Source organism: Semicossyphus pulcher, unplaced genomic scaffold, assembly GCF_022749685.1.
Source record: "Semicossyphus pulcher isolate SPU_LCO1_2020_fin unplaced genomic scaffold, fSemPul1.0.p SCAF_14, whole genome shotgun sequence".
NCBI lineage: Eukaryota > Metazoa > Chordata > Actinopteri > Labriformes > Labridae > Semicossyphus > Semicossyphus pulcher.
Genome location: NW_027211648.1, coordinates 15,659,183 through 15,681,432, shown reverse-complemented (window position 1 = coordinate 15,681,432; position 22,250 = coordinate 15,659,183). Strand labels below are relative to the sequence as shown.

At 41.4% G+C, this 22,250-nt stretch overlaps 4 protein-coding genes across 6 annotated transcripts in view; 2 read left to right on the top strand and 2 right to left on the bottom strand.

The window, feature by feature from the left end:
• Nucleotides 1-276: 276 nt before the first annotated feature.
• tpp1 (tripeptidyl peptidase I) lies at nt 277-9,144 on the top strand. The gene is made up of 13 exons (XM_069661384.1): nt 277-330; nt 753-827; nt 1,332-1,471; nt 1,578-1,728; nt 3,194-3,315; nt 3,420-3,595; nt 4,169-4,367; nt 4,560-4,748; nt 5,670-5,742; nt 5,898-6,018; nt 6,101-6,262; nt 6,991-7,116; nt 7,427-9,144. Exons 1-13 carry the CDS (start codon nt 320-322, stop codon nt 7,562-7,564), a joined length of 1,683 nt encoding a protein of 560 aa, XP_069517485.1. The 5' UTR covers nt 277-319; the 3' UTR covers nt 7,565-9,144.
• Nucleotides 9,145-9,451: 307 nt separating this feature from the next.
• On the bottom strand, nt 9,452-13,014 carry yy1a (YY1 transcription factor a). The gene is made up of 5 exons (XM_069661385.1): nt 12,407-13,014; nt 11,245-11,395; nt 10,903-10,963; nt 10,512-10,670; nt 9,452-10,306 (listed from the first exon to the last, which is right to left on the bottom strand). Exons 1-5 carry the CDS (start codon nt 12,903-12,905, stop codon nt 10,124-10,126), a joined length of 1,053 nt encoding a protein of 350 aa, XP_069517486.1. The 5' UTR covers nt 12,906-13,014; the 3' UTR covers nt 9,452-10,123.
• A 971-nt stretch (nt 13,015-13,985) lies between these two features.
• Nucleotides 13,986-18,282, top strand: degs2 (delta(4)-desaturase, sphingolipid 2). Its single transcript, XM_069661268.1, has 3 exons — nt 13,986-14,094; nt 16,451-17,193; nt 17,608-18,282. Exons 1-3 carry the CDS (start codon nt 14,013-14,015, stop codon nt 17,749-17,751), a joined length of 969 nt encoding a protein of 322 aa, XP_069517369.1. The 5' UTR covers nt 13,986-14,012; the 3' UTR covers nt 17,752-18,282.
• Nucleotides 18,283-19,297: 1,015 nt separating this feature from the next.
• evla (Enah/Vasp-like a) overlaps nt 19,298-22,250 on the bottom strand; it is a 39,709-nt gene continuing 36,756 nt past the window's right edge. For all 3 annotated transcript variants that reach the window (XM_069661266.1, XM_069661265.1, XM_069661267.1), the window contains 5 exons: nt 21,713-21,755; nt 21,558-21,618; nt 21,151-21,208; nt 21,006-21,063; nt 19,298-20,746 (listed from right to left, as the gene is read on the bottom strand). In XM_069661266.1, coding sequence (XP_069517367.1) covers nt 20,709-20,746; nt 21,006-21,063; nt 21,151-21,208; nt 21,558-21,618; nt 21,713-21,755 — 258 coding nt within the window. In that variant the 3' untranslated portion in view covers nt 19,298-20,708. The remainder of the gene's footprint in view (nt 20,747-21,005; nt 21,064-21,150; nt 21,209-21,557; nt 21,619-21,712; nt 21,756-22,250) is intronic.

Genomic DNA, 22,250 nt, shown 5'->3' with positions numbered 1-22,250 from the left:
CATAATACAAATAAATGGTACCTGTGATAAATTGTGATTGTTAATATGGACGACACACACACACAGAGTCTGAGTCACGGTTGTCACCTCCTTGTCAGAGTCCACATTAAAATAAAATAAAAATAGCCTATATAACATGGTTTAAAAATGTCATGTATTGCTGAATGCGTCGCGGTGTAAATTAATTTGACGCACCGGCATTATAAAACGTTTGAAAAGCAAAGTCACGTGAAGCCTGTCACGTGACTGCAGCGTCTATAACCGTCAGTCCCTCAGACAAAATAGCAGAGTTTGGTCCACTGCACGAGCCGAGGACACGATGAAAACACTGTGAGTAGAAGTTCAGAGTTGTGTATTTTTATCATGTTGACAAAAAGAAATCCAAAGATACCAAAGAACGCAGACTGTTTTAAGGTGACTTATTGTATTGCACCTTGTATATTTTTAGGTTCGTTTGTTGTGACCTAGATAGCTGCCATCTACTATTACAGGTTAAAGTGCCGACATGACGCTTAGAGTATTATAAATTAGATTATTAGTAAAACATGTAAAATTAGCTAACTGTTTTGCCGTTGTGTTGAGAAATGCGTTGAATCTGTGCTAAGCTAAGTCACATTGAGAATTAGTTTTCTAACCCCGAGTTGACCCTCAAGTAAGGACGTGTTTTGAGCCCTTCCTGGCTACATGTATTTGAATTTAAGTCTCTGCGTTTGTTATTTATTTCTCTTACGTTTTATTTCTTCCTCCACCAGGCTGACCTTCTCCCTCCCCTTGTTATTCAGCTCGTTGGTGTGGAGTGGATATCTGGAATATGACCAAGATGTCCTGTGAGCAAATTCACTTCAAGAGTCATTTCCTTATCATTTATTAAGTTATTTTTGTATGCCTCCTTGTTTAAACCCTTTATAGAAATGCCACTTGTACAAGGAGAAACCCCCTTCTTCAATTTTCTGTCAGTGTTTCATGTATGTGAGATGTTTTGAAGCTGCCTTGCTGACCTTTGTTTCCAAGTGTAGCTCTTTATTTAGTCCTAAAATTAGGTTATGTGGATTGAGCCATCATGGACAAAGCTTAGTTTCTGTAACCTTTGACGTCTGCCAATAATTTGTAGCTGTTTCTCTTAGACTTTAGGGCAGAAAGGCATCAATTACAGTAAATACATCAACAAAGGTTTGATAAAAAAGGGTCTAAAAACTATTGTTTATACAGCAGAATGACAACAAATCAATCAATACATTTGAAATTCAATATGTTGGTCAGCAGCTTTATGTGTTTGGTGAAGTAAAGCTTCTTTTAGTATCAGATAAGGAATAGTGTCCGTATGTGTTCAGGATACCAGAGGACTGGACTCATGTCGGCCGGGTCAACCCCACAGAGGAGCTGGAGCTGACCTTTGCCCTGAAGCAGCAAAACGTTGACCTGCTGGAGGAAACACTCAGACTGGTGTCTGATCCCGACTCACCTCTATATGGTAGGGCTCTGTCTTATAATAGCTGGTTGTCATTAAGTAATGTGGGTAATGTACAGATTAAAAGCATCCTTAAAGAGATTGCCAACACCTTTCTTGTCCTCTACAGGTAAACACCTGACCCTGGAGGAGGTCTCCTCCCTTGTGCGTCCATCTGACCTGACCCAGAAGGTGGTGCGTCGCTGGCTGCAGAGCCATGGGATAACAAACTGCCTCACTGTTCACACTCAGGACTTTTTACAGTGCACAACGACTGCAGAGTAAGCACATCTTCTTTCAAGCAACGTTTGCTCTGCTTACTCAACAGTTATTTTTTCTTGCTCTTGACACAGTTAAGTCAAAAAAGTCATTTTTCTTGTCTTAACTTCCCTCTGTGTAACGCATGCAAAGGCCACGCTCTTATCTCATGAGACTGTTCCTCTTTCTGCGGCTATTGGTTTAAATCAAATCAACTTTGAGATACAGGCTTTTGAAATGTATGAATCTAGGTCAGGCTCATTGGATCTTAAAGAAAAACACCTCCCACTGAACCGAAACCTGATAATGGTTTTGTTTACCGATAGTGGTTAATAAAAAAACTGCACTCATGTTGCAACCGTTTCTTCCTTGGAGATGGAGCAATGAGTTTAAATACCAGAGATGTGGACTTGAGACTTGGTGACTTGGACTTGAGTGGACTCGAGTCACTGCGGCTGTGGCTCAGTGGTAGAGTCGGTCGTCTTTCAATCGGAAGGTCGGAGGTTCGATCCCCAGCTCCCTCAGGCTACGTGTCGAAGTGTCCTTGGGCAAGACACTGAACCCCAAATTGCTCCTGGTGGCATAGCCGATAACTGATTGACAGTTGGGCACTTTAGGTAGCAGCCTCTGCCATCAGTGTGTGTGTGAATGGGTGAATGTGATATGTAGTGTAAAAGCAGCTTTGAGTGGTCGCAAAGACTAGAAAAGCGCTAAATAAGTACAGTCCATTTACCATTTACTGTTTTGATGACTTGCGACTTGACTTGACAAAAAAATAAATGACTTGAGACTCGACTTGAGGCATGATGAATTGCGTGTGTTCATATGTTTGAATGTTAGCTGTTAAATACAAAATGATAAGATTCAATGTTGTCAAGTTTATGTCAAACTATCAAGTATGTATGTAGCGCAAACTGGGAATCATGATTGGACGACTCAAAAAGCTCCCCTGCATGCTATTGTCATGATTGGATGGCTGGCTGTCAGTCAAACTCCTCACTATGGCAACACGCAACATCAAGGCTTCCAGCTACCTGATGTTTTTTCCCCAAAGAGAAGCTTCATCAGTCGTACTCGTTACTACTCAATACGGTCTCAGACCGGACCATCATCATGGCTGCGTCTGTGCCAAGATAATACAGATACAATTCATTGTAATAATCTTTGAACAGGTTATATAAATTGGCAAATAATATTATTATTAGACGGGCTACTAATACCTTGTCTTTTCTCTTTATAAAGACTGATACTACAGGTAAGACTGCTGGATCTTGGGTGGGGAAAAAAGTGACTTGACTCGGGACTTGACTTGACATAACCTGTGACTTGACTTGACTTGAGTTGACTTGAAATAGACTGGAGTCTTGGACCAAATGACTGATGATTTGGTCACAACACTGTTAAATACTCTGGCATTGCGTATGTTTGAAGGTCAGTGGATTTGTAGACGTTCATGCTGTGGTTGTTTTTGTTTGTTTGTGTATTAAGGGTTGCAGAGACGCTTCTCTCAGGGAGCAAATTCCACCGTTACACCAGAGACGGCCAAACTGTAGTGAGGTCTTCAGCTCCGTACTCTGTTCATGATGATGTTCACAAGCACCTGGACTTCGGTGAGAAACATTTCTATTTATTATTGCTGTATATACTTAATGATCTGCACTAACATGGATACGTTGATTACTGTTTGGTTTTTTTTGTGTCTGTGCTTCCACAGTTGGAGGGCTGCACCGCCTCCCTCCTAAAGGGCGGGACCTCAGCAAAGGAAGGAAGCAGACGGGGTCTAAGGCAGTGCTCCACCTGGGAGTGACTCCTGCCATCCTGAGGGCTCGCTACAACATGACAGCAGCTGATGTGGGAACATCTCAGAACAACAGCCAGGCGGTAGCTCAGGTAGGACCAGCTTAGGAAAAGTTATCAATAAAGTACCACCATGTTTTTTTTCTGAAGTCATGTGCACATTAGCTCAGATAACATAATTTCCGGAGCCTGACCAATATGGGGTTTTTGAGGCCGATAAAATACTGATTATGGAGAGTATTCTCAGATTACTGTTGTGGGGCTGATATTGTGAGTTTTCCATGCAGAGGAAGGCAGAGGTCTACTTGCTTAAACGGATAACTTTATTAAAGAATATGTAAATGATTAACACATTGTTTACCTATTCTAGCACAGACCATCATCTGCAGGTTGTGCTCAGCAAATTGTAAACAAAGCAGCCGGAACGAACAGGACAAACTACATGATGGCACATTTTTGTTATAACCCCTGTTTCTTGCAGGATTATATCTATGAAATACATATTCATATCAGCACAGATTTAGAAGTCATGTATGGCAATATCTACATATCTATGTAGGCCTGTATCGGCCTGTTAAAAATGGCTGAAATATCCATCGTTGCTCTAATAATGCCACCATAACCTTGTTGTACATTTTCACTCAAGCTATCAGTTTCCTCCTTTAGTTCCTGGAGCAGTACTACAGCCCTGCAGACCTGGCTGAGTTCATGAGCATGTACGGCCGGAGCTTCCAGCATCACTCTCAGGTGGACCGAGTCGTAGGCACTCAGGGGGCAGGGAAGGCGGGTCTGGAGGCCAGTTTGGATATAGAGTACATCATGAGCACGGGGGCCAACATCTCCACGTGGTTCTTCACTAACCCAGGTCTGTGTGAGAGAGTAGTGATTTATTTGGGAGAACTTAAACTTGTAACATGAGTGATGTTGACATTGACTAACTATAATCGTACTTAGGCAAAGTGTTTATTTAAAAAGGAATATAAAGCAAAAGGAGGGAAAGCAGTTAAAATCTGACCACCGGCATTTAACCCACTTGCGTTTCCTCATCATCCTCCAGGTCGCCATGAGTCCCAGGAGCCGTTCCTCCAGTGGATGGTTTTGCTCAGCAACATGTCCGACCTGCCCTGGGTTCACACCATCAGCTACGGAGACGACGAGGACAGCCTGTCTGCTGCGTACATGATGCGCATCAACACAGAGTTCATGAAGGCTGGCGTCAGAGGAATCTCCCTGCTCTTTGCTTCAGGTCAGTGAGGAGGAAGTGTGCAGACCACATCCACATGTCAGCAAAATACGAGTGTCAATGAGAGAACACAGCCTCCTCTGTCTACAGAGCAAGGCTGCTATCTTTTGAAAATATGCTTGTCACTGCAGAGTAGAGATAGACCGATATGGTTTTTTCAGGGACGATACCGATTATTAGTAGTCAAGGAGGCCGATGACTGATATTTGAAGCCGATATTCATTTGCAATAAAAGTGAAAATATTGGCGTCAAAATTTTGAATAATACAAACTCCAACACTTAACTTTGTTTAAATGCCTTTAAGCATATTCATTAGAGTAAAAATAATCCAGTTTTAAATTGATCTCTTATCGGCCGTCGGATTAAAACTTTTTTTTTTAAAAAGGCCGATAATCGCCCCGGCCGATAATCGGTCTATCCCTACTGCAGAGTAACAGTCACATTTTATGTGACAGTTAGTCACATGCAATGACGCCCACTAGTTCCTGGTGTACTTTTTAATCTAGTCTCGTCCGGTAAATATCAAGTTCCTGTATTCAGTGGTCATGGACACAGAAGACAATACTTCAGCGAATGCCGACTTGTGAGCTGTAATTTTAGTAACAGCCTGAAAAAGATCTGATTGTGTAACAAGAATGAGGCAGCCTTGGTTCTTTGGCAACGTGACGGCTTACTGTGGCTTTGCTCCCTTCTTATAGTCTGATCATTGTCTTATCTGAAACATGACTACACCACTATTGTCTTAAATAAACATCCACGATCCAGAAAAACGTGTTTGAAAAGTTTCCTCTGGTTGTGCAAAAAGCTACAGGGCAAACCACACTTGACAGATGGATACATGCTGCATGACTACCCGGTTTGTCATCTTCAGTCACTTCTTAAATGTGCCTCTGTTAATGTCTGTGGCCTTGTTTCATGTTCAGGTGACAGTGGTGCCGGCTGCAAACATTTGGGAGGGGGAATAAACTCCTTCAGGCCGAGTTTTCCTGCTTCAAGGTAAGACATTGAGCTGAATGAATAATTCAGCCTGCAGTGTGTACTGTGAAAGGTTAATTCAGTGTCTCAAATTCAGTCTAAAAGTGAAACATTTCCTCGTCTAAAAGCAAAAGGAGAAGCACCAAGCATCTAACTGTCTTGCTTCTTGTTCCCAGTCCTTATGTGACCACAGTTGGAGGAACCTCTTTCAAAAACCCCTTTAAGGTCACGTATGAAGTCACGGATTACATCAGCGGAGGCGGCTTCAGCAATGTCTTCAAGATGCCCGACTACCAGGTAACCATGTCATGTCATCATCTCTTTAACTGCACAATTATTGCAGACAGAGTCATTCATGCTGTGTGTTTGTGTCACACAGGCCGGTGCAGTGGAGGCGTACATCAAGACCGTAGGAGCCACGCTCCCTCCTCAGTCGTATTACAATACCAGCGGCAGAGCTTACCCAGACATGGCTGCTCTGTCTGATAACTACTGGGTGGTTTCCAACAGAATACCCATCCCCTGGGTGTCTGGGACCTCGGTAAAAAATCTTTATTATCCTTTTTGGTGAATGTAAGCACCGCCATACAATTGTTTTCTTGAGAGAAGGATAAACCCAGTTGTACAAAACTGTACTAACAGTTTTGGCTCAGCTGTAGCACATTGGATCTGATTTTAAAAGGGTTATAATAAAAGAATAATAGGCTTGCCTAGCTAAGCAGATCTTAGCTATTGCCATGTTAGCGCCTGACTCAGCTTTTATTTAAATTATTTTGTACTTAAATAACCTTTTTAAATCACAAAGTTTAGTGTTTGTTTGATGCCTGTTATCATTGGAAATGATAAAGTATATTCTTTTTCTTGAACACACTAGATAACTTGTACAAATTGAAATGGACAAGTTAAGGGAAGAAACACATTTTTCGATTCAGCATTTCCTTAAGACTATCCAAATACCAGCAGTATCTACTTTTAATTAGGTATTATACGGGTTATATGGCTATTACAACTTTCTGTTATGCACACAGCCTGAGACTTTAAATCCTTTTTCTTTACTTCAGTGCTTCAGTAGTCACTACTCTGTTTTTTTAGGCCTGTATAGTGGGATTATAAGGAAACGGTGAAATGTGATTAAACCTTAAGTTCAGCTTATCCTCTCTAAAGAGCGTACATAAATCGTATAAACAGTAGTTTCCTTAAGTACTAATTGCTTATTACTCTCTTTATTCTTGCTTGATCACATCTCTCATCGATCGGTCTTCCCTGCAGGCGTCGACCCCCGTGGTTGGAGGGATGCTGTCTCTCATTAACGACCAGCGGCTGCAGAAGGGCCTGCCTGCCCTGGGCTTCCTCAACCCTCGCCTCTACCAGCTTAAAGGACGGGCCCTGTTTGATGTAAGTCTAGTCTTTAGACTTGATTGATGTTGTGAGCTTATATTTATACAAAGTTTACAATGTTTAGTTTTCGTTGGCATTCAGTTTTGTTAATTATTGAAGTCATGGTCTAAGAAACTCTTGACTACATATTATTAAAACATGCTCCACTTTACTGCAGAACAGTTGTATTAATTGCACATAGTATGATGATTTACTAGTGCAAATTAGAGAACATGAACCGAAGACTTAAACTGTATAGTTTTAGTTCCCTCTTAAGGCATTGGCAGTATAACCACATGCTGTGTGTATGTTCTGTTTCTGTCTGCAGGTGACTGAGGGCTGTCACACGAGCTGTCTGGACGAACAGGTCCAGGGGAAAGGTTTCTGTGCTGCCCCGTCGTGGGACCCTGTCACAGGCTGGGGAACACCAAACTACCCTGAACTGCTGGCTGCCCTGCTAAATTAGTGAAAGGTTCATGAGAGTGAAACCGTCAGGGCAGAGTCTGCTCTGAGAGCAGGTACCACACACACATCACCAAACTCTCGACAGGATGCCTGATACCAAAGGCACGGCGGGGAAATGGAGGGAAATCTATGCCTACAGTTCAGATACACGCTAACGCTTTCTTCCAGTTAATTAGAGGCTGAAGCACTGCGTTGTTTATGTCTTCAGGAATGTTTTTATCTTTCATCATCACATCCTTCTACTTAAGGACACTCCCGACTCTTTTATCTTCTTATTTTTTCTCTTGAAGGCTTTAAACTGTTTCCTCAAATATTTTTAGGTCAGGGATAGTGCTGGTTTGGGATTTTTAATGCTACACTGCAGCTGCTTATTTCTGCCGCTCACTGCGTTTTTACTGACCCAGATTTCTGCAACCTGCAGGCAGATTAATGTAACAGTAATGTTCCGCCTTAAATTCATGCCTCTCTCGATACACAGCAATGAAACGTTTGGGGTGATACTGGTTGCTGAAGATAAAACACTGAACTTAAAAGCTATGCATAAAGAACATTAACAAACTAAAATAAACGCACCAATCGCCTCTTAGAACAATTCAGTATTCTTTTTATATTAAAACTGTCTGATATGTTAGATGTCATTAAAAAATCTACACCGGATGCAATAAATTCACTAAATCAAGGCATTTTATTGAATACAAGTTTGTAGTGAGACTGGATGGCCAAATGTGTAATATTGTCTTTATGCAATACTACTCTGCAGGGATGAGCCAGGTACAAGTCATCGTTTCATTTAATAACATAACTTGCATGCTCTTCTAACAATGTCACTTACCTATTTTTAATAGGTTTAACATTAATACCTTTTTTTTTTTTTAACTTGATTTTACTTTTGTTGGTTGCTGTTTTGCTTTGCGGCTATAAACTAACCAAATGCACTGAAATGTGGGTTTAAAGTGATTCAGTAATTCTACCTACGAGCGTTGTTGCACATGATTTTGTCTTTGACCCATGTAAAGCCTCAAATCAGATGTATTTAATTGTGAGAGACTGCCTGTGTTTGTGACTTTTATTAAAGCTGGACTTTTACTTTGAAATGTCAGTTGATTGTTGAGGATTGTCCTGTGTAAAGATGAGGGTGAAACTGATCTTTCGAAATGGACCAGATGCTTAAAGAGTGAAGTGCTATGCAAAGAAAAAGCAGTGGGAAAAATTTTAATGTCAAAGGTTTTTGCTTCTAAATTGGGAGATTTATTTTTAAATCTTGTGTGATTGTCATGTTGGGCTTTTTATCAGTATTTACTTACAGATCAGAAACATTATCTGCAGATTTGCTGCTTAAGAAAATGATTTGGTTCCAGTCTGTTTGCAACGAGTTGAGACGGCAGCGATCATAGTGAGCAGAGTATCTCTTTAAAGATTTCGACACTCCCTCTTGTCTCGGTTTCGTCCGTGAGGTCTCGTATGACAGAAACGGTGATGGGAGAAGCGTACAGATGTCACTTTGAAGATGCATAATTAAAGAAGTGAAAGGATTGTCAATCATGTTTACGCAGAGAAATAAAGGAACCGCATTTGTTTTCATTTCCTTCTTGTTTTTTCCCCTTTTACCAAACTAGGAAACAAACTACTCCATCAAATGGATGTAAAACTGCTGAAGAAACCTCAAAATCTGACACATTATGTCAACATTTAACTACAAATGTGATGCTTATGTTTCGTTTAAAGACACTACCTGTTTAAAAACACTAGTGTCCTCCTGAAGCTATAAAAAAGTGAGGTTAAAATCAACAGTGCATGACTCATTTGTTTAAAATAATTTAAACATGCAAATTATATTAAGCTTTAGGTTTAATTTGAAGTGGACAAATGACACGTTTTGTATGGGTAGTGCAAGGGGGAAAAACATTTTAATCAGTGATAACTATTGAAAATCACATGGCTATTATCTACATGATTCTGATATTGCGTTGTACAAAATGAAAATATACCCAGCTCCCCCTGAAACACACTCACATGAAGGGGAAAGGGGGTAAAACAAAGTGTGAAACCTCTTCCATGAAGAGCTACAGGGACAATCTCACTACATACATTACCACAGAGCTTATGTCAAACAGTGTACAATATGCACACTTAGGGGAAAGTACAAAATTGTAAATGTGTCATTGCGGAGCATCGATGCAAATTTGACATTTATTGCAAAAACTTTGAACTGGCTGAGTTAAGGTATAAATAAGTTTTTTTTAGGTGCAGATCCGTGATTTAACATCTTCACAAGAAGAAACTGTAAATTGTTCCATCCAGGTAGCGCCGAGAAAGGGTTGGATGCCTGAGGGGGGTCGGTGTTCTCACGAGTTCCTTGTTCAAACATCCAAATGTATATCAAAGAGTTTCAAAAAAAGTTCATTTCTCTGTTTAAACCTTTTATCTAGAGACAAGACAAAGTGGACTTCTTCTCTCACAACAAAGCAGGACACTAGTTTGTCTCTCGAGGAGTGGAGATGCAGGTAGAGTCCTCCAGTGTTCGCTCACGTTGTCGCATTAATCCGGGCTCCAGGCTGCTTCACTGGTTGTTTTTGGCTTTGGCGTGTGTGAGGATGTGAGACTTCAGGTTGGTTGACTGAGCAAATTTTTTGTTGCAGCCATCAAAGGGGCAGACATATGGGCGGTCTCCAGTGTGAATCCGCACATGTGTGCGCAAGTTAAAGTCCAGAGAGAACCGCTTCCCACATCCTTCAAATGTGCACTGTAAACAAGAGAGAGAGCTAATGAAGATGCTTGTCTCAGCTCGGTTCAGAGATAAACTGATATCTTTATCAGGCAGGTATGAGATGACAACAGCAAGGTTTTTAAAGAACTACTCTGACACAAGGCAGTCATTTAAAGATTACATTCCTGTATAAACATTTACATTAAAAAACAAAGAAGTAAGCAGAAGTGAAGAAACTGACCTGGAAAGGTTTCTCTCCTGTGTGTACGAGTTGATGCCTCTTCAGTTTTGAACTCTCAACAAAGGCTTTGCCACACTCTGCGCAGACGTGCACGCGAGGCCCATGAGTATGCAGGTGCTTCCTCATGGCGGAGTTGTCCCTGAACATCTTGGTACATCCCTGAGAGGGAGAGAAACAATATGTCGTAAATCACTGGGGACACATTCACTTCCCACACTGCAGCTTAACAACCGAAGCACACCAACCAGGAATGCTTCAACGTTCCTCATATCAATGTTATGAATACATGCATGTTCTCAGTACGGTTTGATGAATAACAACATACAGTACAATAGCGTCATAATCTTTTGCACAGTACTGCGTGAACTGATGTAATAAACACTGCACTCACTTTGTGTGGACAGGCTATCGTCCGGGGTGCATCGTCTTCTTTTACTTTTCTTGGTTTCATTCTGCAACAGAAATAAAAGTGGACACAACATTATAAAGACAACACACACACCTGAAACAGACAAACACTAAGCTTCCTTTATTTATTCATTGCATTTGATCCTGCAGGTACTGGTTTAACCACATGATTGGCATTACGACTTACTCTTTTACACCATGTTAGTTTTAATAACATTCCTTTAACAGACCTTTAGTGAAGGAAACTAATCTTGTTTGAAGATTGGCCGAGGCTGTCTAACCGTCACTTAGCCTGAGTAAACACAAACATGACATTACCACTCACCGTGCAAACTCTGCCAGCTGTTTGGGGTCTGACAGGTCGATGCCTGGGATGCCTCCAGGAGGAAGCTTCTTTCCTGTCATGTATTCAGAATAATCTGGAGGAGAGTTTTCTCCTGTGATTTGCTCCTCATGGTCGATGTCTTTCTTGTCATCTGGATCAAGGGGACGGAAGTGTTGATCAGTTAAACAGAACCAGATCATGTGACAGAATTGATGAAAGCCATTAGTTAGAGCTCATTTACCCCCATCCCTCCCTGTATTTCCTGTTACTCTTTAGAGTTAATTATAAACTATTTGAAATAGAACTTTTTTTTTCCATGAAAAGTCTGTATTTACTTAATTAGTTGGAACAAAGTGCCATATGTTTTTAATAAACATTGGAAAAATTGAAGGCTTTGTATTTTACCATTTGCTTTTATGGAAGAATAAATGGTTAATGAATCACTACTTTGTCAATTTTTTTTAATATAAAAAAGATTAAAAACTTCGCTGAATTTTTTTGGTTCATGTGGCTAAAAAAAAGATGCGAATATTCACACTGCCATGTTTACAAACATGCACACACAAATATTCGAGTTGACTGCGGAAATAAAAATACGGGTTTTTTGTTTTGAATTTTCCATTTGAAAACCAGCTTTTGAGCCTACGGGATAAAAAAATGAACTCTTAAATTAAATTATTCTTTCCGTAGCCAGTGAAAAGTACGAGCAAACAGATGAACAACTTAATGGGCACAGGGTCTTGTTAGTATGTACCATATAAACATATATGGTTAGTTTAAAGCCTCGGAAGTGTAAAGTATGAGGGGTTCCTGAAGGCACCACCACAGTTACAGTTTAACTGAACTGCGCCACAGCGGCCTAGCGGAGCCAGCTGCACTCGCTCCCACTCTCGCCGCCATCTTCGTCGGCCAAATAAACGCCATTTTTTCGGGCCGCCATACTTTCTAGACCGGGGAAATATGGCGGCGCCCATCGACACATAAAACATGGCTTCCCTTAAAAACAAAAACATTTCAAATGCAGTGTCAGTGGCTCAGAGTTAGGAAATAACTCCTAGTTTAGCGGAGGACAAGGCCCCAGCAGGCCCCAGTCACACGGCACACACGCTGAGAACAAAGCGACGGGACTGTTGCAGGAATTCACTCAGGACTCTGAACTTACCCGATGCCCACATAGTAACAGAAAACTCCCCCTCCAAAGTCTTTATCTGGACCTGCTTCTGTTCCCATTTTCTGCCCATTTCTCCACCGCTCAGGTAGCTCTTTTTGCCCGCTTTCTTTCCGCTTCCAGCCTTCTTCATCCGGCCTGTCGAGGAGCTTTTCCCCGCGACAGTAACGAGAGTCTGTTCGATAAAGTCCTCCTCCACGGCGGGGACGGGGATGAGGATTTGGTCCTCATAACCGTCATCCGTGTGCAGTTCAGAGTCATCCTCACCCACCACCTCCTCTCTTGTTTGCACTAAAATCACCTCTTGGTGCGAGTGAAGGGAGTTTGGATCATCCGAGTCAAGAGGCTGTAAGGCGATCATAGGCTGGTGTTCTCCGTCGTCTCCAACAACTGTTGTCTCGATTGTCTCTACTTCGATCTCGTGCAGTTCCACTATTTCGGCTGGCATTTCTGACCCGTCCGTTTCTATGTACAGGGTTTCCCCAGATGCCATGATTAATTTTGTATTTCCCCCAACTTAAATCGTATATTTTTACACTCTCGTTTTCCCTCCTGTCTACTCTCAGCCTTCCTCCTCCCTCTCCGACAACAACTCTACTCCAGTGTACTCTCGTCGCCACAGTGCTCCAGTTATGAAGTCTCGCGTGATTTGGACCAAACAACTCTCAACCACAACATTACCTACAGCGTCTGATTTCTTGAACGTGTAACTTATGGCCATAAAGATAACACTTATATTTTCATGGTTATATTAATCATGATATGTAGTAATGCTTCAATTCTATTGATAATATACTGGATAACTCAACCAAAAGTAAATGATAACCGACCATTATATCTGACTGGACTAATTTTTGTATATATTTTTTTGGATCCTTCAAAATGTCATTACAAAATAAGTTTGCATGTAATGATATCTATTATGAAATCATATTAAGATCATTTGTTTGATTATTTGATCAATGTTTGCTCTATAAAATGAAATAAAATAGTGATAATTTCAAAATAATAAGGTTATTTATATTACTAGTTCCCATAGGCCAAAGTGACATATTTACTTTTCTGGTTTTGTCTGAGAAACAGAGTCAAGGATACTAAATTCTGAACTATGTAAAGTAAAACAAAAAAGCAAATTACCAAAAGTTAACTTAAATACTTCTACCATATGGTGGACATGGTAGGAACTTAAGTGTATCTGTGGTTCCCAATAGTGCAATTGTAATATTATATTTCTGCAGAAATGACAGTAACTCATGATACAGGGAAGTCCATGAGTTTCACATCAATTTTTACAAGAGAAATAAGCGTCTCTATGGGGTGGAAATAACCTCACAGGCTTGCTGTATTTCATCCCTTTAAATATATGCTATCTGTTATCATAACAACGATGCAGTTGTTTGCATGTTACTCAACAAACCATACAGCAGGTGCACAAGCAATTTTAGCCCCGCCCACCACAGGGGGGGCGGAGCTTGTGATCACACCTTACACCTTCAACCTGCAGCCTTGTTTGAGTGGGTGTGCCCGACATTGTAAGGGTTTGATGACACACACACACAATGCTGCACAGCCAGTCGCCTGAAACTCAGCGGGGATAGTCATGGGGAAAACAGGTGGAAGGAGCGACTTTGAATGGGTTTACAGTGACCAGCCGCACACCTCGAGAAGAAAAGAAATTCTGGGTAAGAAAATAAAAGACTAAAAAATCTCGCTTTACACTGAGTTAAAGGTCAGATTAATTTGTGCTAATACCGCGAATTTCTGTCTGACCACTACCTTCTTTTAAAACCTAGCCGGTTAAACCTGTTTACTAGCTGTTGCCTAACGAGCTGCCAGACCACAATGGATGCAGGGGCGATGTAGAGCCTGACAGGCATCACAAGATCATCTCTAGTAATCAACTGAAATGTGCTGTTGGTGGAAATTACACAATCCATTTTAAGTACAAGCAGAAAAAACTTAATTAATTCAGTCCATATGGAAGTCAAACATAATATATATGTACATTTAAAATCTGGATCTGCTTTTTTGAAGGTGTATTACATTTATGGGCATTTGTCACATTGCTTCCTCTCGTGGTTGACCTTAGCTTTGAGGCTGCATACTTGAAATTATTTCATGACTTTTTCTGACAAAAAAAATAACAGAGCAAAAGAAAAACAGGGACTGTAGATATCAGAAGCAGAGATAGTGAATGAACTCTGTCACCCCTGCCGGTGCAAAAGGCATGATTTTAAAATGTAGATACCCAGGAATATTATGGCATGAAAATCCCTCAGAAGTGTACAACCTATAGAACTTAGCTGTAAACCAATCTGCCTGTCTGTCATCTTTTTCTATGACCTGTGGGACAATAACGCATATTGATAACAGGTGCTGTTGACAATGCCTCTGGGCCTGCTAGGTAACAAGACACATTCCCTGCACATGACAAACACAGATGTAATGTTGTGCATGAAGTGAGGGGAAAGGCTTTGCGAGAGTCAGGGGGGTCAGGGAAGATAAAACAACTTAAATTTTCGTACCTTTTTAAGGTAATCTGGATGAAGAAGAGTGATCTTTCATTATCTGATTCATCCTGTAATTCGATTTAAAACCGTTTAGACCTGAACCTGTGATGTATATTTGATCCTGGATCTTTTGTCCAGCGCTCACATTGTTGCTCTGAAGGTGTGATAGAAACATCTAGAAGGTGATGGGTTGCTTGACACTGCCAAGTCTTCAATTATTTAAGCGTTTTGTTCTGATTATCCTCTGCACTGCTCTGGGATGATGTGTTTGTCAGAGGTCAGTGAGCCGCACATCCTTTTTACGTTCTCATGTGGCAGAGTTTGATTGACAGGTGGTTTCATGAATTGAATGAATTGTTTTGGCTCCGACTTGCGTGTCATAAACTTTATATTACTGTGAGAAGGTTGTCAAAGTTTCCATCACAGAAGCTGCGATGATTATGACACTGAATTGTCTGAATGTGAACAGTGCATGATTTAACATTTTCTCTGGCTTGTTTGTTGTTGAATCTGAAGTCAGATTTAGCTGAAACTGAACACGTTTTGACTTTTTGTCTCCCTGACATGGTGAACTAGAAAGAATCTCTTGATGGCTTTACAGCATGTCCTGTGCGCTCTCTTCGAGCAGTTTCTTTTATGATGTCTGGTTACTGATTGAACTTTATGCCATATGGGTCGCCAACAAAGCCAACACCTGAAGACATACAGCCCCTATTCAGGGCTGTAAATAGTTTCAGATGACTCGTCAGAGGCGAGATGAAATCATACAGCAGATGGAATATGCATTAAATATGTTGGAGCTGTATGTTGATGAATGATTGTCTTAAAATTAACAGTATTTTTTGGGGCAGGAGGAAATTCTTCTTGGTTAAACATGAACTGCATAAAGAGGGGAGACCTGCATGCCACTGAAACTCTGCCGTGTTTTTTCCAATTTGCATAGAGGTATTACACGAGCAAACTAAAAGCAAAGACACACGCTACATTTGCATGAGACATCACATGGCTATTGGGGTGAAACCCCTTTGAGTTTTACACTGATAGAAAAACCACTCCTGAAGTGAGTGGGCTGTAAGGTGTGGCCCAGGTAACAAATCAGAGCATGTATGTCCTTATCAGTAGATTATGTTGTAAAGTTTGGTCTAAACCTCGGTAATGGATGTTTTTGAACCGCTCTCTCGTATGTGTCATGTCCCTCAGCAAAACAACACCTCCGCCAATTAACAGTGACTTTAGTCAGCAGGGTTTTCCCAAGAGAACGGCTGGTTCCATACAATACGCACAGTATCATGTCACAGTATTACACAGGGATAAGAAGATGTTCCTCTGTACCTATCTGAAACTAAGGCTAAGGCTGTTTCTGTATTGCTTTAGAAAAGAGAGTAGATGAGTCCTGCTACAGTTTACTCTTCTGGATTTATGTCAGAAAGTTTACGTTCTTTACATCCTGTAGAAAAAAATTAATTTGCTTCTTTTCTTCTTCTGCCACATCCTTTCCATCCCTCTTCCTCTCTGCTCCTCTCCTCAGCCAAATACCCAGAAATCAAGTCTCTGATGGGTCCGGACCCCCAGCTGAAGTGGGTGGTGTCCGGCATGGTCCTGACCCAGCTACTGGCCTGCTACCTGGTCCACGACCTCTCCTGGAAGTGGATCTTCTTCTGGGCCTACGCCTTCGGGGGCTGCATCAACCACTCCCTGACTCTGGCCATCCACGACATCTCTCACAATGTGGCGTTTGGAAACAAGCTGGCCAAGTGGAACCGCTGGTTTGCCATGTGGGCCAACCTGCCCATCGGGTTGCCGTACTCCGCCTCCTTTAAGAAGTACCACATCGACCATCATCGGTATCTGGGCGGCGACCAGCTGGATGTTGACATCCCTACAGACATTGAGGGATGGTTCTTCTGCACCCCGGCCAGGAAGGTGCTCTGGCTCTTCCTGCAGCCCTTCTTCTACGCCCTCCGCCCGCTAATTGTCAATCCTAAACCGGTCGGTCTGCTGGAAGTCCAGAACGCAGTGGTTCAGCTGGTAGTAGACTTAATAATCTATTATCTGTGGGGGCTGAAGCCCATTGTTTACCTCATAGCAGGATCCGTCCTGTGCATGGGACTGCATCCGATCTCTGGGCATTTCATAGCTGAGCATTACATGTTCCTGAAGGGACACGAGACGTACTCTTACTACGGACCGCTCAACATGATCACCTTCAACGTCGGGTATCACATGGAGCACCACGACTTTCCCAGCATACCCGGCAGCAAACTACCTCAGGTAAGAAGTGTGATACATCATGACTGGTACGCTTTAGACTCAAGACTAACGTTAGCTTAGCGTTAGAGAACGAGGTCATTTGCAGCCTTTACATCAGCAGGAGGGGTGGGCAGATAACACAGGCGTCTCCTGTCTGTCAGACTCGAAACAACAAGGTATCGACACATGCCACACATTTTTTTTCTATCAACTGCAAATATTTATCCTATTAAAGGCCCGGCTTTGTAACTAATTAACTGCTGCCTCTCTAGTAGCACCAGAGCATGGAGAGATTTAGAGATACCTGCTTCTTTAGGTTGTTTTTTACTTAAGAGGAAATATCACGCTGAAATAGGAAGACTGTATATTCCAAACTTCAGATTGTCCTAACAATTTAAACCTGTTATTTAGATGATATGTTTCTTTTATTTTCAGGTCAAGCAAATCGCAGCAGAGTATTACGACTCCCTTCCCCAGCACACTTCCTGGATCCGGGTATTATGGGACTTTGTGTTCGACGACAGCATCGGCCCGTACACCCGGATCAAACGGGAGTACAAGCTCGGCAAGCAGGAGTAGACGTGTGACTGGTCTTTGAACAGGAATGTGAATTTCACTTGTTTGAAATCAACGACCACTATGAAACATTATTATATTCTGTAGTTGAAATGCTCTGTGCTTTCACGTAGTGTGTGTGTGTACGTAAACCTTAAATCATTCAGGAAGCAGGAAGAGCATTCAGACAGACCTGGATGGTTTCCTCACCTCGTTATTTATTACTGCTTCTATCCCTGCTATAAGAAGAAGGTCCATCACCTTGTATTATTTCCTCTTTATCTGTAATTAGAGACCAAAAATAACACAAATAGAAGTGTTTTTAAAGGTTAAAAGGTCATTTACACGGGGCGCTGTTTAGCTCAGTTGGTTGAGCAGGCGCCCCATGTACAGAGGCGACAGTCCTCTTCGCACTGATCGCAGGCTCGACTCCCGGTCTGCCGATCATTTGGTGCATGTCATCCCCCACTCTCTACTCTCTACTCTCAGCTGTCCTACAAATAAAGCCAAAGGCCAAAAAAATAATCCTACAAAAAAAAAAAAAAAGGTAATTTACATTCTCATGAGGTTTTTAAGCTCTCTCTCCCTCAGTGTATTTGTATTCTTGCCTTTAAGCATTTAACTCCTGATTGTCTCTCAGATTTGCTAAATTATTAACATAATTTCACGTCGATGCTGCAGAAGAGCGCTGAGGTGGAAAATGAGCATTGAAACTTACTGTCCAGTAAGAGGAGCCTTTTCTTCAGTGAAGCCGCATTCTGCCCGCTCGCAGCTCCAGTGTGCTTTAACTTTAAACACGCGTACGGGGAGTGGACAACATAACAGAAACACTGTATAATGTACAAAAAGTAGTTATTTAGTTTTAGCATTGTAATGTCTTTTTAAGCCATCGCTTCGCTTCTTTCAGGCCGTGTTATCGATTCTTATGACCACTGATTCTGCTCTATTGTGCAGTTCTACAGTTGGCCTGTGTCCTCATGAGTATGTACTTTACATAATGCTTAAAACCAGCTATTCAGGCACTAAATCTGAACCACTTGTGTGCTGATTTCAAAGGCACTTAAATGTGACTTATTGCCACTTGTGACGCATTCACATTTTTCTTATTGTGAGTATCAAGGCCACATAAGGAAACTTGTTCAAATAGAACAGTCACTCCCTGATAGCTGGTGCAAAAATGCAAATTAATATGTAAAGAGGTGAGAGAGAGACAAGAGAACGAGCCTACAAAATGAAACTAATCGTCAGACTCATAAAGACTCTAAAGCTTTGCTGTATCAGTATTTACTGCAGACTTATTGTTTTGTATAGTCGTTATCTTGTCCACTCGCTGTGTAAATTCATCTGTGTTGTGTTTAATAAGAGTGATTTTTGATGTTTCTATTTAAACAACTGTAGTATACATTTATACATACAATCAGTAAAAGATCTTTATAAGACGAGACTCCTTTAAAAATGTGTTTGTGTTTGATTTGTGCGTCCTGTCTGCTAGATCTGGTACTGAAACCATATCATACCCTAAAGATGAATACGGAACAAAAGAAAGCACACACACACACACACAGGAGGATTTTGTGTACATGGTTGACACGTCTATTGTTTTTGTTTGAATGAATTTTACTTCCAGCTTTGAAATCAGAACGTAGTTGAGAGCGGACAGAGTGGATCGAATGCAACAACCGAGATTCAACCAAACCCTTCCTGCAGAGACACACTTAGCTACCATCACGAAGGCCTATCATTCACTTTCTGCACATTCTTCTCTAGGTAAGGTTTGCATATTGCCACAGCAACTCCCCCTCCCGCACATTGCTACCATTATCAATTTCAACATCTCATATATAGAAAGGGGAATCTTCATGGAAACAAACCACTATAATAAATGTACCACCGTGTGTTTTTTTTTTTTCCTTTTTTTTTTTTTAAACCAAATAAAAACTAATTCATAGAGATGGGGGGTTCATGCATACTTGGGAGGTTCACAAAGCATAGGATGACAAATAGATAGAACTACATTGTTGTATAGCTAGGTTAAACCAGGTGGCACATTTACAGTTATGGGCCTGTTTATGTGAATGATCCCCGAGTTTCACCTTTGAACAGGTAGAGAGAAACGTGTTGTAGAGCAGACTGTTGTTTGTGTTATTACTGATTAATTGGCAAAATACTGTTTGCTAATTTGTAATATGGAGGAAGGAGGTAATTTAAGTTGCTTATTGTGGTTAGAAAGAAAAGGTTCGACACACAACACCAGTATGAACAAGGTCATAAAAAGCCAGTATTTTAAAACAGCCGGTCGGGGGGGCGGGTAAGTCTGCAGCACCTTCACGCCCGTATTGTGCTTGTTCTCGTCAAACAGTTAGGGAGGAACTAAACAAGAAGAAATAATAGAAAATATTAAAGGCTGACATAAATGGTGTGCAAGATTCCTTTCTCCTTCTATAATATCAATAAAATACTCATTGTCATCAACAGCATCATCAGTATCACCACAGGTTTTAAATAATAAAACAGTAAAAACTTAGAAAACAAAAATATTTTCTTCTTAAGACTCGGACTGAACAGAGAACAAAGAGTTGCAACACCAGGCTGACTGAGTCTATAGGTGCACAGAGAGGACCACGACACCGAACTCAGCACCGAAGTCCGTCCTTCAGATCATCTTCTGCTTTATTTTCATCCTCTGTTTGAGTTCATCAGTCCGTCCAACCTGTCTTTATCCTTCTGTTTCTCCTCCTCCTCCTCCTCTCATTAACCCCCTCCTCTCTCTCTCTCTCTTTCTTTCTCTCTGGTTCTTTCTTCCATTTTCGCTGTCCAGCAGACTCAAATGTTGGCACAACATCTCTGCACCTTGCGTCGTGGCGTGGCGAGGTCACAGAAACGTTGAGAGAACATTCCCGGGTCCTCGTGTCTGTGCATCTGCATGTCCATCCTCCTCCTGCTCCTCCTCTCGCTCTCCTCCTAACGCTGCTCCGGTGAGATTAGGACGTACTGATTCTGCCGATTTCTTGTCTGATGGCTGCAGGAAAAGGACGGTAAAAAGTGTTAATTAAACGCTTTGCTTTCATACTTTTTATGTGTTTGAATAAAATGTGAGAAAATAAGAATTTAAATAAATTATTAATGGCATCAAGAAGCTTTTTGATGTTACAATTTGATTGAAAACAGTAAAATTTTACTGCGTGCGAGTTGTAAAACCTACTGTGCAGAGAAGATCAAATGACACGCTTTGTGCCCTCGGACGCTGCAATAAACTTAACGAGCGCCGCGCTGCTTACCGTTTATGATTTCATCTTTCACCTTATGCAACTCGCGAACGACTTCATCCAAAATTTCCTGCAAAACAAGAAGTGTTTGTGAGGCATGTGACACGGGGTGTGTAAAATCACAGGTTAGTCTGGATAGTCCTTAAATTATACCAACCTGTTTCATCCTGTCAAACTCTGTGTCTGATTCACTGGTGCTGCCGATGGGTCTCACTCTGCAGCACAAACACATCGACTGAGTGAATATAAAAGCATCATTTCTGAGTATTACGCACTGCATGTTTAAGGATTTATACAGAAGCCCGAAGCAGACATGCATTTTATTAACCCAGTTTTCCTGTGATAACGAGCAATTCCCAGTAATTATAATGTATAGATGCATGTCCGCTTAGGGCTTCCGTAGATTTATGTGTCAATAACAGCACTTTTTTTAGACAACGTAACCACAGTTTAGACAATTCTTTCTTTTGTGCTACCATCACCATTGCCTGTAGTCTAACGGACGAGATATAAACTGAATCCCTGTAACTAATGCCAGAGGTGCTCCTCCTCCTCTCTACAGACCTGGACACCAGTGAGGACTTGTCTGCAGAGTTAGATCGCTCCCATGGCTTCTTCACAGCATCTAATGAAGGTGAAAAAATAAATCCCAAATCAAATCAAGGAGCTAACGTGTTAGCTATGGGGTACAATAATGTGATGAGGGTGCTGTTCTGTACCTGTTGAGTTCTGCTGACCCGGCCCTCGACCGCTAGAGTCGTCCTGCAGGACAGAGAGGAATTAATAATAATAATAATAATTAGAAAATTGATAGCTCTCTTATATTTGTATGCTAATTGTAAAGCCACAGCCAGGAGCTGACTAGCTTAGCATAGCACAAAGACAGAAAACAGAGGGAAACGTTTAGCCTTGATCTCTCTTCCAGCCCCTCGTTAACTCACTTATTTACACAATATGTAAAACAGGAAGTTGCTGTTTATTCAAGCAGTCAATACACTTTACTTTCATGTCATGTGACAAAGAGTTTGTTGACAGCTGCTTTGGTGGCCTGCCTGATATCATTGATCCTGTGTACTACGGTCAGTGTAATGCATCATTGTCCTGTGTGTCTCACTGTCGATAGAGCTCGAGCTAAATTGATTAATTTGCTTGTTATTTAGGTGCTGTACACTTAAATGTACACTAGTTATCATCAAGCACTCTCGCTGTCACTTCAGCCACTTATAAACTCAATGGTTTCAACTAAATACTCTTAGC

What these genes read in the sequence shown, in the direction of transcription:
- degs2 (XM_069661268.1), top strand. Translation starts at nt 14,013, where the DNA reads ATGGGGAAAACAGGTGGAAGGAGCGACTTTGAATGGGTTTACAGTGAC. An exon ending in GAGAAGAAAAGAAATTCTGG is followed by an intron (nt 14,095 to 16,450) that starts GTAAGAAAATAA and finishes TCCTCTCCTCAG; the next exon opens with CCAAATACCCAGAAATCAAG. An exon ending in CCGGCAGCAAACTACCTCAG is followed by an intron (nt 17,194 to 17,607) that starts GTAAGAAGTGTG and finishes TTTTATTTTCAG; the next exon opens with GTCAAGCAAATCGCAGCAGA.
- tpp1 (XM_069661384.1), top strand. An exon ending in GAATATGACCAAGATGTCCT is followed by an intron (nt 828 to 1,331) that starts GTGAGCAAATTC and finishes GTATGTGTTCAG; the next exon opens with GATACCAGAGGACTGGACTC. An exon ending in AAGGACGGGCCCTGTTTGAT is followed by an intron (nt 7,117 to 7,426) that starts GTAAGTCTAGTC and finishes TTCTGTCTGCAG; the next exon opens with GTGACTGAGGGCTGTCACAC.
- yy1a (XM_069661385.1), bottom strand. Translation starts at nt 12,905, where the DNA reads ATGGCATCTGGGGAAACCCTGTACATAGAAACGGACGGGTCAGAAATG. An exon ending in CGATAGCCTGTCCACACAAA is followed by an intron (nt 10,671 to 10,902) that starts GTGAGTGCAGTG and finishes TCTCCCTCTCAG; the next exon opens with GGATGTACCAAGATGTTCAG. An exon ending in CAGGAGAGAAACCTTTCCAG is followed by an intron (nt 10,307 to 10,511) that starts GTCAGTTTCTTC and finishes TCTTGTTTACAG; the next exon opens with TGCACATTTGAAGGATGTGG.